Below are 20000 nucleotides of genomic sequence, written 5' to 3' on the forward strand. Positions count from 1 at the left end.
GATGGAGGAGATGGAGCGTCGCCGCAAAGAGGAGGAGGACCGCAGGAGGGCCGACGACGAGAAGAGAAGGACCGACCGTGAGCAGGTACGCTGGGGTGGAGGGTGCTGCTCTACCTCCTCTAGTAGGATGGACAGAAAAACATCATCTAATAACAAGAAAATAGCATAATGAATTAATTATTTCATTAATGTACTTTCCCAATCATGGCACATTTCTCTGTATTTGTATATGCCATGTGATGTCTCGTGCCTAATATTTTCTATAGTTGTAAGGTGTTTGCTAGTGCTGTCAGTTTAACGCGTTATTAACGGCGTTAACGCAAGCCCATTATAACGCCGTTAATTTTTTTTAAAACGATTAATCACGATTAAGTTTGAGTTAACTATGACAAAAATGCGATTAATCTTGATTAAATATTTGAATCGTTTGACAGCACTAGTGTTTGCATGTGTTCTGTGGTCCAGCATGTCCCATGGGTTTGGCCCACGAGTGAGGGTAGTGTGTAACGATGGATGCTCTCTCGGCAGGAGTATATCCGCCGTCAGCTGGAGGAGGAACAGCGCCACCTTGAGATCCTGCAGCAGCAGCTACTCCATGAGCAAGCCATGCTGCTGGTAGGGCCTCCTCCTTCATGACCTGCACCTCCCTCTCTCTCGTCTTTCTCCTGCTCTCTCTCTGTTCCGTCTCTCTCTCTGTTTCCCTCATGGAGGCTAAGCTCTGTGTCCAAGCGACTATTGGAAACTGAAATTGTTTAAAGTTTACAGCGGTCTTACTCAGGAGTTCAGACCTGTCTATGTACTAAAGTACTATGTACGTGAAAACACACGGTTTCCTTGGTTACCATCCAGAGCAAGGCCCCCAGGTTCAGGAGTTGAGGTAATGAGGTCGTCAGGAAATGACTTTCTAAGCCAAGCGGAGGTTTCCCACAGTGCCTTGCTGGCTGTGAGGTCGATGAGGTGTCTAATTTGTTCCTCTAGCAGACGAGTTGGCTACAGTGTAAGAGAAGAAGGGCCGCTTTATTTAGGGACGCTAGGACATGAGTGTATGCAGACACCCTGAGAAACACCCCCCCCACCCCCATCCTGCCTGTTTGGCCTTCCTACCCCCTCTATTCTGTCTGTGTAGGTATGAACGTTTGAGCCTCTGTTCAAACCAGGGTGTTGTGCTCCAGGGATAATAATGTGAAGCAGTGGTCTGCTTCGTGGAGTTATTAGAGTAAATTCATATAGAAAGAGTTGATTTGGTCCAGACAAAACATCATCTTTGTTTTGTACCTTTTATGATTTCTCATCTTTACTCTCTCTTCTTTATACATCCATTTGTTTGTTTATGCTGTTATTTCTTTTTCTCAGACACTTAAACAACAAAATCACAACCCTGTGTTGAAGACCACTCTGTTTCTGTCTCGCGTTAAAACGCCCAAAATATCCAGTTGCCGTTATGGAAATTGATTATGAGATTGAAATTGAGATGGATACTTTATTGATCCCGAGGGAAATTAAGGTCATCCAGTAGCTTACACTTACAAACAAACATGAATCACAATAAATACAAAAATTACAATAAATACAAAAACAAAAACAATACACATAGGGAGAACATGTACACATGGGGGTGGGGTGTTTACATATAACATATACAAATGAAAAAAGTTAAAAAAAAAAGTTGAACAAAGTTAAAGATGAATATTGTAATATTCTAGCTCTTTAACAGGCCGCGTGTCTCCATCTTGAGATGCGTTCTCTTAGTAAGTGGCAAGGCAACCTTTCAGGCATGCATCACTCAAATCTTTCTCGATCCGAATGCATGACAGTAGAGAGAATCTGATGGCTCTCTGCCTCCACTGTGCCCCCTATGGGCTGACCGCTGGTACTGCGCTCCCCTCTACCTCAGGAGTTCAAGTGGAAAGAGCTGGAAGAGCAGCGCAAAGCGGAGCGTCTGAAGAGGCAGCTGCGGCAGGAGCAGGCCTACCTGCTCTCCCTCCAGCAGCAACAGCAGCAGCAGCAGCCGCCACAGCCACAGCCGGCCCTCGATTGGAGCAGAACCCCTGTCCCTCGCCTTAAAGACGTCCCCCGACCCCCCCAGTCTAACCCCCCAGACGACGCTAGCCTGCCCCAGACCCCCCTGGCCGAGCTGGCCAAAGCCTTAGAGAGACGCCCCTCCTGGGAGCCGACCCTGCCACAGACAGCGCCCCCTGCAGACAGCTGCAGCTCCCCGCTGGTAGAGCAGTCTGTGGACGAGGCAGTCGCTGAGGCCCCGAGTCACGTGACCACTGAGCCCCCGAGTCACGTGACCACTGAGCCCAGCCCTCCACTGCTGGAGCCCCCAGACAGGACCACGCCCCCACCACCACCAGCCCCACCCACAGAGCTGAATGGTGCCGCCTCCGCTCCCGAGACGGATGGAGAGGTGAAGGCCCACCCCCGTGCTGCCCCCCTCCCGCCACCTACCCTGCTGCCCGCTGCTTCTGGCTGCTCATGTAAAACAACATCCCTCCGTTTGGCTGCTAGTTTGGCTCCTGGTTTGACTCCAGGGTTTGGCTGCTGGTTTGACATGCCAAATCAGTGGTTGTGTGAGCAGAAGGGTTTTGTTTTTTTCGTTTTGCAATAATACTTCATGGACAGTTGCCCTTTAAAAAAAATGTGTCTCTTTTTACATATCATCCATTTCCATTTTTCGTTTACAAAATCAGACCAAGTTGGACCTACTCTATTCAACTCCAAATAAGACTTTTCAATAGGTGGCTAGAAACCGCAAAGAGAGGACAGTAGGTCTGCAATTGAATTAGCTTTGGGCTGTTTTTGAAACCCCCATGTCTCACAACCATCAGTCTGAAAGTGACTGGGACAGAGGTCCCCTTGCGTGCCTGTATTACTGAATGTTCCTCTCCTCCACAGATACTAAAACCTCTGCAGATGAAACATCTCGTCAACTTGATTATTTTCAGCTCCTTGTATTAGAGACGTGACCTTTATATAATCATAATAATAATAGTAAAGTACAAACGGATTAGGTTAGCCAGCAAATTTTTGTTAAGTTCTGAGCAAGTTTAAATTCCTTGAAGTTTAATTTAATTGTTTACCCTGTAGTATTTAACTTGGAGACTGGAGTTGGAGAAACAGAGGGGTTTGTCGCTTTATGTCACTTTAGTTTTCTTTTCATAGTAATTCAGATTAGATTCCAACATTGTGAACCCTTATGTCCCCATAGAGCCCTTGACTTGGGGATAGGTGGGAGTGACGGGTGTGTTTATCTCTCATTCCTACATAAATATATATAAATATATAGAACGTCAAAATGATTTTGAGGATGTTATAAAAACTTTCCAACCTAGTGAGGCAGCACATTGGAGTTATCTGGCCTGACGTCGTAACTGTTGCGATTCACGTGATGTTTCGTCTGTGGAGTTCTGTTGCGTCTTTAACACATCCCGACTACTCCCGTGTTTGTCAGGCATGGAGTCATGGAGTTCCTGCTGTTATCTGTGCTTTCTGAATTGTCTCGAGCCATTTATCTGAGAAAACCAAATACTCTGATCGTCTCTCATTTGTGCGCTCTTCCAAGTACACACACACACACACACACACACACACACACACACACACACACACACACACACCAGTACTGGTTCAGTCTTCTCACCCACTTCTGCAGACCACTGTGGAGGAACTCTTCTTGGCTCGAGTGCTAGCCACAAACCCTTTGCTAACCCAGAATGAACCCTTCCAGTGTGTGTGTGTGTGTTGTCCTTCTCGTCCTGGTGGCTGTCCTCTGTGTCTCAGCCAGATGTTTGATGTGGAGCATGGCATGGACTGGCTCCGGGGACCCCCCCCTCCCCCCTCCCCCCGCGCGTCTCCTCTCGTCCTCCTCCGTGTTCTCTTCTTCTTCTGCCTGTCCTCCTCTCCCAGATCCTCACTCTTCCTCCTGTCTTCTCCTCCTTGCCCAGGCTGACGATCGCTTCCGAAAGAACGTTCAGGGCTCCCCCCAGGCCGCCCCGCCCAAGCAGCCCCCAGTCCCTCCCCGCTCCGAGCCCTTCTCCAATGGGAACTCTGAGGCTATGCACAGGCCTATGGAACCACAGGTAACCAGGGCAGCCCTTAAGTGCCTTTCTACTGTGTCTGTCTGTCTGTCTGTCTCTCATTCTGTTATTTCCCCTCTCTAATTACCTTCCCCTTACTCCCTAGGTTGGTGTTTCCACTTAGTATCTCAGCTGATAACTGAGCATTGAAATTGACATTTTAATACTTTAAATGGGTCCTATGGGTCTAGAAACCTAGAATCATACTTGACCTCACCTGATCTAGAAACCTAGAACCATACTTTACCTCACCTGATCTAGAAACCTAGAACCATACTTTACCTCACCTGACCTAGAAACCTAGAACCATACTTTACCTCACCTGATCTAGAAACCTAGAGCCATACTTGACCTCACCTGATCTAGAAACCTAGATCCATACTTTACCTCACCTGATCTAGAAACCTAGAACCATACTTTACCTCACCTGATCTAGAAACCTAGAACCATACTTTACCTCACCTGATCTAGAAACCTAGAACCATACTTTACCTCACCTGATCTACAAACCTAGAACCATACTTTACCTCACCTGATCTAGAAACCTAGATCCATACTTTACCTCACCTGATCTTGCCCTGCCTTTCCTATGTTTCATTTCTAAGCTGTTTGTCAGATGTGAGTTCTCATGTGAGAGTTCACTGCCTTCTAAGGCCCTTCTGCTTCATGCAGTGGAGTTTTAAGGCCCTTCTGCTTCATGCAGTGGAGGCCCTTCTGCTTAATGCAGTGGAGTTTTAAGGCCCTTCTGCTTAATGCAGTGGAGTTTTAAGGCCCTTCTGCTTCATGCAGTGGAGGCCCTTCTGCTTAATGCAGTGGAGTTTTAAGGCCCTTCTGCTTAATGCAGTGGAGTTTTAAGGCCCTTCTGCTTCATGCAGTGGAGTTTTAAGGCCCTTCTGCTTAATGCAGTGGAGTTTTAAGGCCCTTCTGCTTCATGCAGTGGAGGCCCTTCTGCTTAATGCAGTGGAGTTTTAAGGCCCTTCTGCTTAATGCAGTGGAGGCCCTTCTGCTTAATGCAGTGGAGTTTTAAGGCCCTTCTGCTTAATGCAGTGGAGTTTTAAGGCCCTTCTGCTTCATGCAGTGGAGGCCCTTCTGCTTAATGCAGTGGAGTTTTAAGGCCCTTCTGCTTAATGCAGTGGAGTTTTAAGGCCCTTCTGCTTCATGCAGTGGAGGCCCTTCTGCTTAATGCAGTGGAGTTTTAAGGCCCTTCTGCTTCATGCAGTGGAGGCCCTTCTGCTTAATGCAGTGGAGTTTTAAGGCCCTTCTGCTTCATGCAGTGGAGTTTTAAGGCCCTTCTGCTTAATGCAGTGGAGTTTTAAGGCCCTTCTGCTTCATGCAGTGGAGTTTTAAGGCCCTTCTGCTTAATGCAGTGGAGTTTTAAGGCCCTTCTGCTTCATGCAGTGGAGGCCCTTCTGCTTAATGCAGTGGAGTTTTAAGGCCCTTCTGCTTCATGCAGTGGAGGCCCTTCTGCTTAATGCAGTGGAGTTTTAAGGCCCTTCTGCTTCATGCAGTGGAGTTTTAAGGCCCTTCTGCTTAATGCAGTGGAGTTTCAAGGCCCTTCTGCTTCATGCAGTGGAGTTTTAAGGCCCTTCTGCTTCATGCAGTGGAGCTTTAAGGCCCTTCTGCTTCATGCAGTGGAGTTTTAAGGCCCTTCTGCTTAATGCAGTGGAGTTTTAAGGCCCTTCTGCTTCATGCAGTGGAGCTTTAAGGCCCTTCTGCTTAATGCAGTGGAGTTTTAAGGCCCTTCTGCTTCATGCAGTGGAGTTTTAAGGCCCTTCTGCTTCATGCAGTGGAGTTTTAAGGCCCTTCTGCTTCATGCAGTGGAGTTTTAAGGCCCTTCTGCTTCATGCAGTGGAGTTTTAAGGCCCTTCTGCTTCATGCAGTGGAGTTTTAAGGCCCTTCTGCTTCATGCAGTGGAGGCCCTTCTGCTTAATGCAGTGGAGTTTTAAGGCCCTTCTGCTTCATGCAGTGGAGGCCCTTCTGCTTAATGCAGTGGAGTTTTAAGGCCCTTCTGCTTAATGCAGTGGAGTTTTAAGGCCCTTCTGCTTAATGCAGTGGAGGCCCTTCTGCTTAATGCAGTGGAGGCCCTTCTGCTTAATGCAGTGGAGTTTTAAGGCCCTTCTGCTTAATGCAGTGGAGGCCCTTCTGCTTAATGCAGTGGAGTTTTAAGGCCCTTCTGCTTCATGCAGTGGAGTTTTAAGGCCCTTCTGCTTAATGCAGTGGAGTTTTAAGGCCCTTCTGCTTCATGCAGTGGAGTTTTAAGGCCCTTCTGCTTAATGCAGTGGAGGCCCTTCTGCTTAATGCAGTGGAGTTTTAAGGCCCTTCTGCTTAATGCAGTGGAGTTTTAAGGCCCTTCTGCTTCATGCAGTGGAGGCCCTTCTGCTTAATGCAGTGGAGTTTTAAGGCCCTTCTGCTTAATGCAGTGGAGTTTTAAGGCCCTTCTGCTTAATGCAGTGGAGTTTTAAGGCCCTTCTGCTTAATGCAGTGGAGTTTTAAGGCCCTTCTGCTTCATGCAGTGGAGTTTTAAGGCCCTTCTGCTTAATGCAGTGGAGGCCCTTCTGCTTAATGCAGTGGAGTTTTAAGGCCCTTCTGCTTAATGCAGTGGAGTTTTAAGGCCCTTCTGCTTCATGCAGTGGAGTTTTAAGGCCCTTCTGCTTAATGCAGTGGAGTTTTAAGGCCCTTCTGCTTAATGCAGTGGAGTTTTAAGGCCCTTCTGCTTAATGCAGTGGAGTTTTAAGGCCCTTCTGCTTCATGCAGTGGAGTTTTAAGGCCCTTCTGCTTAATGCAGTGGAGGCCCTTCTGCTTAATGCAGTGGAGTTTTAAGGCCCTTCTGCTTAATGCAGTGGAGTTTTAAGGCCCTTCTGCTTCATGCAGTGGAGTTTTAAGGCCCTTCTGCTTAATGCAGTGGAGTTTTAAGGCCCTTCTGCTTAATGCAGTGGAGTTTTAAGGCCCTTCTGCTTAATGCAGTGGAGTTTTAAGGCCCTTCTGCTTCATGCAGTGGAGGCCCTTCTGCTTAATGCAGTGGAGTTTTAAGGCCCTTCTGCTTAATGCAGTGGAGTTTTAAGGCCCTTCTGCTTAATGCAGTGGAGTTTTAAGGCCCTTCTGCTTCATGCAGTGGAGTTTTAAGGCCCTTCTGCTTCATGCAGTGGAGGCCCTTCTGCTTAATGCAGTGGAGTTTTAAGGCCCTTCTGCTTAATGCAGTGGAGTTTTAAGGCCCTTCTGCTTCATGCAGTGGAGGCCCTTCTGCTTAATGCAGTGGAGTTTTAAGGCCCTTCTGCTTAATGCAGTGGAGTTTTAAGGCCCTTCTGCTTAATGCAGTGGAGTTTTAAGGCCCTTCTGCTTAATGCAGTGGAGTTTTAAGGCCCTTCTGCTTAATGCAGTGGAGGCCCTTCTGCTTAATGCAGTGGAGTTTTAAGGCCCTTCTGCTTAATGCAGTGGAGTTTTAAGGCCCTTCTGCTTCATGCAGTGGAGTTTTAAGGCCCTTCTGCTTCATGCAGTGGAGTTTTAAGGCCCTTCTGCTTCATGCAGTGGAGGCCCTTCTGCTTCATGCAGTGGAGTTTTAAGGCCCTTCTGCTTCATGCAGTGGAGTTTTAAGGCCCTTCTGCTTCATGCAGTGGAGGCCCTTCTGCTTCATGCAGTGGAGTTTTAAGGCCCTTCTGCTTCATGCAGTGGAGTTTTAAGGCCCTTCTGCTTCATGCAGTGGAGGCCCTTCTGCTTCATGCAGTGGAGTTTTAAGGCCCTTCTGCTTCATGCAGTGGAGGCCCTTCTGCTTCATGCAGTGGAGTTTTAAGGCCCTTCTGCTTCATGCAGTGGAGTTTTTGGCCCAAATGTGTCTTTGTGTACCCACCATGGCGCATGTTAATGTTGTTTGCGTGTGTATGTGTGTGTGTGTGGTGCATGTGTGCGCGTGTATGCGTGTTTGTCCAAAACCCCCATACATGCATCACTTCTCTTCCTCTATGTGTGTGTGTGTGTGTGTGTGTGTGTTCATGCTGTGTCTCTCTGTCTGCCCCCCCCCCCCTCCTCTCCCTCTTCTCCGTCTGTTCTCTCCCTGTCCGGAAGGTGCAGTGGTCTCAGCTGGCCGCTCTAAAGAGCAGCGCCGCTCCCCCCGTCTCTCGTTCGCACTCATTCAGCGACCCCATCCCCAGTCTGTCCCACCTCCACCTCCGCTCTCAGGACCCCCACCACCCCAACCAGCACCACCCAGCAGCACGCTCTGACCTCCCGCTGCCTCCCCACGCAGCCCAGCAGCGGGGCCACGAGCCAGGCCTCCCCGAGGAGGTGCCTCCCAGGGTAAGCCCCAGGACAGTGGGAGGGCCCTTCGCCGTCTCACCCAGTGGGAGTGTGCTTCCCAGTGGTCCTAGTGGAAGGTTCTTGCTGGAGTACCACCCTAGGGTCTAGTGTAAGACATGTGGTACCTCTGTAGCCTGCTAGTGTCTGGGCAGTGCTCTGTACACTGCAAAAATGCTTTTCTAACCTAGTGTTATTACTCTTATATTGAGATGAAAAAATCTAATTGGTCTTGTTTCTAGCTAAATTGTACTTACCTATTGCTTTCTTGGTAAGGTTATTTTTGCCTATTTCAAGCAAATATTACTTATTTTAAGAAATCTTAACAAGCCAAATTTGCTTAACGCACTGGCAGCCAAATTTGCTTGTTTTAAGCAAAATCTTTTCTTAAAATAAGTAATATTTGCTTGAAATAGGCAAAAATAACCTTACCAAGAAAGCACTAGGTAAGTACAATTTAGCTAGAAACAAGACCAACTAGATTTTTTCATCTCAATATAAGAGTAATAACACTAGGTTAGAAAAGCATTTTTGCAGTGTAGAGGAGGAGATGAGTCACTTGGAAACATATTAGGCTTTCCTTTTATATGTAGCAGCACATTCCTGCACGCGGTCTGAAGAACCATGGCCAATTAAATGTATCAGTGAAGAGGAGAAGAGTCAACAGCTTTGCCAGAGTCTTGGCACTGTGCTCCATTCTTTGTAGTCCAGTCCAGATCCGTTATTGTTACTGATGTTAGCGCCATCGTAGATGCAGGTAGTTCTAAAGGTTTGTATAGAGGAAGTGCTAGAGGTAGACCTAGAGGTAGTTCTAGAGGAAGTTCTAGAGGAAGTTCTAGAGGTTTGTATAGAGGTAGTTCTAGAGGTTTGTACAGAGGTAGTTCTAGAGGAAGTTCTAGAGGTTTGTATAGAGGTAGTTCTAGAGGAAGTTCTAGAGGTTTGTATAGAGGTAGTTCTAGAGGAAGTTCTAGAGGAAGTTCTAGAGGTTTGTATAGAGGTAGTTCTAGAGGAAGTTCTAGAGGTTTGTATAGAGGTAGTTCTAGAGGAAGTTCTAGAGGAAGTTCTAGAGGAAGTTCTAGAGGTTTGTACAGAGGTAGTTCTAGAGGTTTGTATAGAGGTAGTTCTAGAGGAAGTTCTAGAGGTTTGTATAGAGGTAGTTCTAGAGGAAGTTCTAGAGGAAGTTCTAGGGGTAGTTCTAGAGGTTTGTATAGAGGAAGTTCTAGAGGTAGTTCTAGAGGTTTGTATAGAGGTAGTTCTAGAGGTAGTTCTAGAGGTTTGTATAGAGGTAGTTCTAGAGGAAGTTCTAGAGGTAGTCCCCAGCCTGTTGCATCCTAGTCACTGTAGTCTTCTTCACTGTGGGCATCTTTCCAAAGCATCTTATCTGCTGAAGGGCTGCTCCAGGTCTGGCTTTAAGTGTCTGTTCAGGTTTGAGTTTGTGTTTGTTTCTGCTCTGAATACTCACTCCAGCCTCTCTCTCTCCCAGTCTCTCTCTCTCCCTCACCATCACCCTCTCCCTCTCCACATTAGCGGTATTCTCTAATCATACTCAAGTGTCGAGTCTTATCCAGCTCCTCCACTCTGCTCACAGCAAATGTGGATGGGGAAAAAAACATTGCAATCCTCAGATGACTATATTTCAGATGTCATTTTAGTTTGATTGAAGGCCAAGAGTTTTTTTTTTCTCTTTCTTTTCCCTGTGTGACGTATCCCTCTTGAGCTCAAAAGAGTTGTGGTATTATGAAGTACTTGGTTGACATAGTGTCATGCTACTCTTTGGCCATCGTGAGGTCTGGGGTGCCTCTCGGAAGCTGAGGATATGTCTCTGTTAAGAGTAGGGCTGATAATGTTCCACCACTCTCCTCGCTCCTCGCTCTCTGTTGAAGTAACACGTGTGTGTTTTCTGGAAGGTTCCCGTGCGGACGACATCCAGATCTCCAGTGCTGTCACGCAGAGACTCGCCTCACCAGGGCAGCGGCCAGCACACCAGCCAATCAGGACAGAGGACCGCTGGGAGGTACGAGGAACTCTCCCTTTGATAGTTTTCTGGAAGGTTTCTGCTGTACAGTTTTCTCAACTTGTATAGAAACTTCATGTCATTTAAACTTGAATTACAATTCAGATTCTGGGGTATTCCTAGTCTACATTCTGTGATTATATGACTTCTGGGGGATGAGGAAGCTGCATGTTCAGACAGCTTTGTGCAGGAAGTGTGTTATGGAGCTGAAATGTGTGTGTGTGTGTGTGTGTGTGTGTGTGTGTGTGTCTGTGTGTGTGTGTGTGTGTGTGTCTCTGTGTCTGTGTCTGTGTGTCTGTGTGTGTGTGTGTGTGTGTGTGTGTGTGTGTGTGTGTGTGTGTGTGTGTGTGTGTGTGTGTGTGTGTGTGTGTGTGTGTGTGAAGCAGTGCAGAGCCCCGGCTGCTGTGGGAGCGCGTGGAGAAGTTGGCCCCTCGGCCCGGCAGTGGAAGCTCATCCGGCTCCGCTGGCTCCCAGACCACTGCTCACAACAGTTCAGGAGACAAGTTCAGAGCACGCTGTGAGTCTTACACTAACTAGGGGTGGGAATCTCTTGGCACTTCTAGATTCGATTTTTAGATTCAGAGGTCAACGATTTGATTCTAAACCGGTTATCGATTCTTAACCGATTATAAATTCTAAAACGATTATCGATGCATCTCGATTTTTGAATTTTTTAATTTGAGTTTGCTACTCCGTCTCAAATCACTTCATACCTTGTCTTGTTAATTAAAGAAACTCAACAGATTAATTACCTTCTCTATTTTTTTTTATTGGAGAAAAAGCTTTTCCTTGTCACAATTATGGCTTTCTATGAACACTGCAATAATCAATTTTCAATTTCAACATAAAATGGATGGGTACATTTTTTCTTTTTTTTATTATTATTTTTTATAAAAAAAATCGATTATGAACTTTTCTGACATCTACATGTAAGCATTATTAAGACCACACTCACACAACTCTTCAGAGAAGAATAAGTTTACCACAACTGATGAGATCCCCAAGTACCCACACACCTGCATATGCACACATGATCTTTTACCCATGAAACTCATCCCTCCTACATGTTTCTGTGAGACCTTTAAGACCCTGAGGATAACTATCACTCTGTCTCTCCCATTAGCGTCCTCCAAGTCTGAGGGATCACCCATGCAGCGCCCAGAGCATGCTGGGAAGAAGAGCGAGGAGAGGAAGGACTTCGTCAGACCTACCCGCCCTGCTGTGAGTCCGTCTCTTCCAACACTGAGCCCTATAGATACCACCACAGTAGAGACACTCTCCAGCTGTCGTAATTGTAGATCAGAGCTCAAGTGTGTGAGTCATGGATGAAGGGAAAGAGTTAGTCTGAGACAGTGACTTTGTTTATGACTGTGTGTGGCATGTTATCCTTTATTAGTGTAGTGTGGATTGGGCACCTATTCAAAACTACAAAGAAGCAACTAGATAGGTAACTAGTTGATCAACATGAAATAGGGATGTATTTTCTGAACTTGAATCTGGACTCCCTGATGTGTGTTTCTGAACCTGAATCTGGACTGCCTGATGTGTGTTTCTTGTGTCATGTGTGCGTGTGGACGTCCATGGCTGGTATTCACCGTATGTGTGTTGATACACCATGTAGGGGGAAGTGGTAAGCCTGTTTGACCCGAGGTCGTACCATATGGCCTGTGCACTGCCTCTCATCCATAGCAGCTCACATACTGCATGATCCACAATAGGCCAGGCTTGTGATTGGCTCTTTCCCATGTCACTTATCCATTCCCTGTACATTCACTGGCTACTCGCTCTTGTTTTGCTTATTGGTGCTCTTATTTCATGTTATTGGGGATGTTGGCTACATTTGACTCCAGAGCTCAATCTCACCAGAGCTGCATGTCCTCATCCAACACGTGCAGAATCTAGGGGTTCAGACGGGATCTGTGTATCTAGCCCCAGACTAGCATTCTGAATTTAAATACATATGTAGTCATTTAAATAGTATTTGCGTCATAGTAATGACCAGCTTGCGACAAGACTGGATTTGTACCTATGTAGACTTAAAATATGTGCAGTTCAACAACTGTCTGTTCACCGTATGTTCTTTAAAGAAGGCACTGAACTCCATTCTGAGAGTGCATAGTCAAATGTAATGTGTTTAATGCTTGAGTAGTACGTGGTTAGGGAGTAATGAGTAAGTTATCCATCGCACGCACCCAACCATAAAAATGAGGCCTCATGTTCTTGTGATGCTCCTGAGCTGCTGCTTGGCTGAACCTGAATGCTGAGCTGTTCAACCTGTCTAAGCCGTGTGCTACTCTTGTGGCACACACGTCTAATGTGAGACCTTCTCCTCCACACCTTCCAGGATCTGACGGCACTGGCCAAGGAGCTGCGGGCGGTGGACGACGTGCGGCCTCCTCACAAGGTGACGGACTACTCCTCCTCCAGCGACGACTCGGCCACCAGCGACGAGGAGGAGGTGGACCAGGAGCCTGGGGACGAGTCCACGTCCGGCACAGAGGACTCCAGAGCTGGGTGAGTGTTCAACTCTGTACTCCTTCTGGAACATCTCTCTCCATTCCAGACAACTACCAGTCGCAGTCTGGTCTGTGTATAGATTTAAAGAGGAATAAATGTTGGAAACATGGGATTAGATGGAAACTGGCGTGGACTTGATGAGGTCACCTAGGCGGATCTGTTCAATTGATGATTGATCAACAAATCAACAAATGATTAGTTATGGAGCTGGAGAAGATCATTTCTATTGTCTACCTCTATTAAAATGTGTCTTGGTATGGTCTCCCCCTATTTATCTGTGTCTTAATGGTATGGTCTACCCATATTGAAATGTTTCTTCCTGGTATGGTCTACCCCAATTGAAATGTGTATTTGTATGGTCTCCCCCTATTGAAATGTGTCTTGGTATGGTCTCCCCCTATTTAAATGTGTCTTGGTATGGTCTACACCTATTGACATGTGTCTTCCTGGTATGGTCTCCCCCTATTGAAATGTGTCTTGGTATGGTCTACACCTGTTGAAATGTGTCTTGGTATGGTCTCCCCCTATTTAAATGTGTCTTGGTATGGTCTACACCTATTGACATGTATCTTCCTGGTCTGGTCTCTTCCCCCTACAGCTCCTCCAAGCTCAGTAATGGTGAGACGGAGTCTGTCAAGACCATGATTGTTCACGATGAGGCAGAGAGCGACCCTGCCACGCCCTGCAAAGACGGCACTTTAATTGTCCGACAGGTAACCGCTCTTCCCCTGAACACTCCTGAGCACCTTCTGATACATGTTGTTGTTATTTTAGTCCATTATTCATCAGTTTCATGTTTTATTCATTTTATTCATCCATCCCCTTCAGTTTTTTATCATTTGTTGTCTTTATCTCATTGCTGTTAAAACCCTCTCCTCTTGAGTTCAGAATGCTCCACAGCATATGAGATATGGCTCTGTTCAGAGTAGATTCTGAATTCATCAGTTTAGCGCTCGAAGGACCAAATATGCCCCAGGTAGATAATGCTGCCTCAATTGCAGCACTTACCAGGAACTGTTGTTGTAGGGAAACTTAAAGTCCACAGAGATCTTTCCCAAGTCTAGACTCAGCTGAAGAAGGCTTTATTAAGCACTCTGACAACTTCCAATTGGAGACTAGCAGCTGCAGACACTGACAGTGAAGCTGAGAGAGGAGCTAGCTCAGGCAGGGTTCAGTCCCCCACGGCTGTGGTCCAGGCCAGGCGCTGTTCTCCCTCCCTCCAGCGCCGCTGGTCCTGTCCTGTGCTGTCCGGCCCGGTTAAGAGTTCAGAGCTGCTATGTGACTCTTCTTGATTCCAGAGTGCAAGTGAGCTAAAGCGGCTAGCTGCTGCCGCTAGCGCCGCCGGGGCTCCGGGCCTGGGCTCACCTCTGGAGCGCAATGGCTACGCTGGCCGCGCTCACCTCCTGCCCGACCTCCTGCAGCAGAGCCACCACTCCCCCAACTCCTCCATGGCCTCCAGCTCCCCCTCGTCCTCCAGCCATGCCAGCCCCTCCATGTCCCCTCACACCCCCCTGGACAAGCTGCTGGCTGCCGGCGAGGTATGTCCCCCTGTGCGTGCTGTAGTACCCCCCCCCCCCCCCCCCCCCTCTCTCTCCCCGCCTTCTGATGCACGGGCTGGGTCTCTTGTGGCTAACTCTGTGTGTCATGTAGCTGCTGGTTTAGGAACAGCTCCAGTAACCACCCTAACCCAATCTATCTTGAGCTACGAACATGGAAGCTGACCTTAGATCAGCAGCTTTGGGTGAAACAGCTTTTTCTTCTGGCTTCTGCTCTTGTGTCTATCTTCTGCTGCACGCTTCTTAACACCCCTAGAAGAGATGTTAGAATGGACAGACAGAGCAGTGATCCACTGGTGCCGCCTATTTTGCTTGCTCTCTGCATGTCCGTGGAGGCTAGGGAGTTTGCAGCTCAGAGATGATTATGTATCCGTGTAACGTGAAGCACCCAACACGTGCACTCATTTGGGCCTGTGGAGGAGGTTAAGCAGACTAGAGGCAGAATAGTAACTAAACGGTATCTCAAAGGAAACTATATTAGACGAATGGCCCCCAACATGGTCATATGTGCGTTAAAACCTTTTTGCCTGTGACTCCTAACCTCCATCCTATGAACTAGGGTTTTGAAAGGTATTGTCATTGTATGGCTTTGCATACGACGAAATGTGGAGCGCTGGTTCTGTTGGTGCCACGAGGGACACCATACAACAACTCAAGAATAGAATAAAGTAAATAAAGATTAAGAGCACATGTACTGGTGGAAATAAATCACACAACTAATCACTTTTCAACTTTCAAGTCTCCATAATCCACTTGAGTGCTTTCCTGAAATATCTTGTTTGTTCAGCTTGCCTTTGCATGAAAGCATATCAGGGTGTCGAGCTGTTCTCTATGTGGCCGTCCCAAAAGAGAGGGAGGAGATGAGCGTGTGGTGTGATATTATGAAGCAGGTCTTTAAAGGCACCCAGTGCAACTTTATGTAAACATTCAATGAAAAATAAACATTTAATTTCTAGTCTTTTTTACACGTAGTAAGTTTCAATAACTCCATACCATTACATTCATCGATTACATACCATTACATACATCGACATTCAAGGAGCAAAGATGAGACGTCGTTGTGTAGTGAGAACTGATATAAAATCGTAAACAACAACAATCGCCGGTGGGGAGAAGCCATTTTTCCATTGACTGGAAGCCTGCTTTATTTATTGTAGGTTACAAAAAATAAAGAAAATGGCGGCGATTGTTGTTGTTATCGATTTTCTATCAGTTGTCACCACACAACGACGTCTCATCTTTGCTGCTTGAATGTCGGTATGTAATGGTATGGAGTTATTGAAACTTACTACGTGTAAAAAAGACTAGAAATTGAATGTTTATTTTTAAGCCTCGAAAGTTGCACTGGGTGCCTTTTAAAGTCTGCCTCTCAGTCTTGTTGACGTGTCAGTGTGACAGGGCAGAGTGTCAGATTAGTTTAAACTAATTATATTAACTAATTCTCAGTTGGATTAGGAGAGTCAGATTAAGCTCCTTTAGCCCAGGACTCAGTTGGATTAGGAGAGTATGATTAAGCGCCTTTAGCCCAGGACTCAGTTGGATTAGGAGAGTATGATTAAGCTCCTTTAGCCCAGGACTCAGTTGGATTAGGAGAGTATGTCAGGGGAAATTAAGGAATGAAGCACAGAGAGAGGAAAAGGCAGGTCTCCATCTCCCCGTTACGTCCTTGACCAAGCACTGCTTCTTCACAAGAGTCCTTTCCTCCTTAGATGTGTGTGTCTTGCCCTCTGAATGCATCCCTGTCTTTTAGTTCATTCTTATTTCATTCCCTCCTTGCATTTCATTTACTTATTCTCACATTTTTATTTGACATGTCTTCCATGTTTGAGCCTCTTTTGAGGGGTGTTAGTGTGTGTGTTAACGGGTGTGCTTTAGACTTTATTCTAATCTCTAACATAGTCTGTGCTTGTTCAGCATGTTGTTTATGCGTGGGTTCAGTAACTTTCACTTTACTTTTATTTTGAGATGCCTATGTCACCATTTTGAACAAGGGTATATTACTGGTTCATGGTTAGACATGGTCAGATTTAGGGGATGCTATTGAGGTCAAAAATCAACATAGTTCTTCACAGCTGCAGGTCACCCATTACAACAAAGTACGTATGAATAGCGGAAGTTGATGGAAAAGGTCAACTTTGACTTCTGCTGACTCCAAAGTGGCTGTTAGTCTGCAGGTATCAGCTGAGACAGGTTGCAGGTTGCTCAGGTCCTGCTGTAGGCTCACCTGCCCCCCATGTGTTCCAGACCCAGTCGGCCAGTAGCACCCTTCAGAAACACAAGTCTTCGTCCTCCTTCACCCCCTTCATCGACCCACGGCTGCTCCAGGTCTCGCCCTCCACCGCCGCCGCTCTCAACAACCTGGGTGAGTCTCGCCTGACCCTCACGTCCCCGAGGTGTCATCATCAGGAGCCCTCATAGCGCTGGGGTTTACAAGGACTCACACTTTCTCAATGACCTTTTCATTCAGCTTTGGGGATGTGAGGGGGGAGTGATTGATTGATTGGTGTGAGGGGTGATGATTGTTGTGAGGGGTGATTGATTGGTGTGAGGGGTGATTAATTGATTGATTGATTGGTGTGAGGGGTGATTGATTGATTGATTGGTGTGAGGGGTGATTGATTTGATTGGTGTGAGGGGTGAATGATTGATTGATTGGTGTGAGGGGTGAATGATTGATTGATTGGTGTGAGGGGTGATTGATTGATTGGTGTGAGGGGTGATTGATTGGTGTGAGGGTGTGATTGATTGATTGATTGGTGTGAGGGGTGATTGATTGGTGTGAGGGGTGATTGATTGATTGATTGGTGTGAGGGGTGATTGATTGGTGTGAGGGGTGATTGATTGGTGTGAGGGGTGATTGATTGATTGATTGGTGTGAGGGGTGATTGATTGATTGATTGGTGTGAGGGGTGAATGATTGATTGGTGTGAGGGGTGATTGATTGATTGGTGTGAGGGGTGAATGATTGATTGATTGGTGTGAGGGGTGATTGATTGGTGTGAGGGGTGAGGGGTGATTGATTGGTGTGAGGGGTGAATGATTGATTGATTGATTGGTGTGATGGGTGATTGATTGATTGATTGGTGTGAGGGGTGATTGATTGATTGGTGTGAAGGGTGATTGATTGGTGTGAGGGGTGATTGATTGATTGGTGTAAGGGGTGAATGATTGATTGATTGATTGGTGTGAGGGGTGATTGATTGATTGATGTGAGGGGTGAATGATTGATTGATTGATTGGTGTGAGGGGTGATTGATTGATTGATTGATGTGAGGGGTGAATGATTGATTGATTGGTGTGAGGGGTGATTGATTGATTGATTGGTGTGAGGGGTGAATGATTGGTGTGAGGGGTGATTGATTGGTGTGAGGGGTGATTGATTGATTGATTGGTGTGAGGGGTGATTGATTGATTGATTGGTGTGAGGGGTGATTGATTGATTGATTGATGTGAGGGGTGAATGATTGATTGATTGGTGTGAGGGGTGATTGATTGATTGATTGGTGTGAGGGGTGAATGATTGGTGTGAGGGGTGATTGATTGATTGGTGTGAGGGGTGATTGATTGATTGGTGTGAGGGGTGATTGATTGATTGATTGATGTGAGGGGTGAATGATTGATTGATTGGTGTGAGGGGTGATTGATTGATTGATTGGTGTGAGGGGTGAATGATTGGTGTGAGGGGTGATTGATTGATTGATTGATTGGTGTGAGGGGTGAATGATTGATTGATTGATTGATTGGTGTGAGGGGTGAATGATTGATTGATTGGTGTGAGGGGTAAGGGGTGATTGATTGGTGTAAGGGGTGAGGGGTGATTGATTGGTGTGAGGGGTGATTGATTGATTGATTGGGGTGATTGATTGGTGTAAGGGGTGAGGGGTGATTGATTGGTGTGAGGGGTGAATGATTGATTGATTGATTGATTGGTGTGAGGGGTGAATGATTGATTGATTGGTGTGAGGGGTAAGGGGTGATTGATTGGTGTAAGGGGTGAGGGGTGATTGATTGGTGTGAGGGGTGATTGATTGATTGATTGGTGTGAGGGGTGATTGATTGGGGTGAGGGGTGATTGATTGGTGAGAGGGGTGATTGATTAATTGATTGGTGTGAGGGGTGATTGATTGGTGTGAGGGGTGATTGATTGGTGTGAGGGGTGATTGGTGTGAGGGGTGATTGATTGATTGATTGGTGTGAGGGGTGATTGGTGTGAGGGGTGATTGATTGGTGTGAGGGGGAGTGATTGATTGATTGGTGTGAGGGGTGAATGATTGATTGATTGATTGGTGTGAGGGGTGATTGATTGTATTCGGTATTGAAGTTGAATTCAATCTTGATGTCTGGTGAGCCTTGCTCAAAGCTCAAATAGAACTCCTCTCTGATTGGGTGACCTTTGACACCTGCAGTTGGCTTTGTGGGTGACATCCGACTCCCAGACCCGTCACGCAAGGGCTCCGTGGTGAACGTCAACCCAGTGAACACGCGCCCTCAGAGCGACACGCCCGAGATCCGCAAGTACAAGAAGAGGTTCAACTCTGAGATCCTCTGTGCCGCACTGTGGGGTGAGCACACACTCGTACTAAGAACTGGACATATCTACGCACGCACTCATGCACTCACGCACTCACGCACTCACACTTTCTCTCACACACAAAAACACAAACATACACACACTCTCACACACACACACTCACACACACACTCTCACACACACACTCTCACACACACACTCTCACACACACACTCTCACACACACACTCTCACACACACACAAAAAAAACTCACACACACACACAAAAACACACACATACTCACACACACACACACAAAAACACACACACTCTCACACACACACGCCTCAAACCCAAGGTTCTTCTTTCAGGCGTGAACCTGCTGGTGGGCACAGAGTCTGGTCTGATGCTCCTGGACCGCAGTGGCCAGGGGAAGGTCTACCCTCTCATCAACCGACGACGCTTCCAGCAGATGGACGTGCTGGAGGGCCTCAACGTCCTGGTCACCATATCGGGTGAGACCTCTCAGCCTCCCTCATGCCTTCATCTGGTCATGCTCCACTAGCCACATGTCCAGCCCTACATACAGACCATCATCACACAGGAAACATACCCTGTTCCCTGGAAATGACACTGATCCTAAACTTTATTCCTTACGGTGCAAACCCATGACAGCGACGCGATCAAATTCCATCGCTTTGAGTGGCCGTGGTGTAGCGTGTGGAAATAGCATACAGTCATACAATTTTCAAACCGTCAAAGACGACACCAAACAATCTCATTGGCTGCTGCCGGGAAATATCGCTCCTCATTTGCATAAGTTTCAACATGTTCGACATTTCAACGGACGCGTCGCTCAGATCGCTCATTTACGTCACAATGGATTGGCTCCCATTGAAATGCATTGGGTTTAGAGATCGCGTCGCTCACAACGGTGGCATGGGTTTGCACCGTTAGGTCCACCTTGTAGGGGAAGTTGAGGTTGATGTTCAGTATCGTATAGTTCTAGGCCATACTTAATGAAATGACTCAACAG

The 20000-nt window shown here is 46.8% G+C and overlaps 1 protein-coding gene across 11 annotated transcripts in view; it reads left to right on the forward strand.

The window, feature by feature from the left end:
- The window catches only part of LOC308362433 (mitogen-activated protein kinase kinase kinase kinase 4-like), a 72437-nt gene that overhangs the window by 45513 nt on the left and 6924 nt on the right, over positions 1-20000 (forward strand). The window contains exons 13-26 of one of the 11 annotated variants that reach the window (XM_080835057.1): positions 1-85; positions 529-615; positions 1895-2410; positions 3948-4082; positions 8139-8369; positions 10274-10380; positions 10764-10897; positions 11504-11601; positions 12725-12894; positions 13496-13610; positions 14196-14435; positions 16698-16815; positions 18860-19015; positions 19336-19479. The exon at positions 1-85 is cut by the window's left edge and continues 77 nt beyond it. In XM_080835057.1, coding sequence (XP_080691183.1) covers positions 1-85; positions 529-615; positions 1895-2410; positions 3948-4082; positions 8139-8369; positions 10274-10380; positions 10764-10897; positions 11504-11601; positions 12725-12894; positions 13496-13610; positions 14196-14435; positions 16698-16815; positions 18860-19015; positions 19336-19479 — 2336 coding nt within the window. The remainder of the gene's footprint in view (positions 86-528; positions 616-1894; positions 2411-3947; positions 4083-8138; positions 8370-10273; positions 10381-10763; positions 10898-11503; positions 11602-12724; positions 12895-13495; positions 13611-14195; positions 14436-16697; positions 16816-18859; positions 19016-19335; positions 19480-20000) is intronic. The other 10 variants (XM_080835060.1, XM_080835061.1, XM_080835064.1 and 7 more) reach the window with 10 other exon arrangements.

Source organism: Sprattus sprattus (genome assembly GCF_963457725.1).
Source record: "Sprattus sprattus genome assembly, chromosome: 3".
Classification (NCBI taxonomy): Eukaryota; Metazoa; Chordata; class Actinopteri; order Clupeiformes; family Clupeidae; genus Sprattus; species Sprattus sprattus.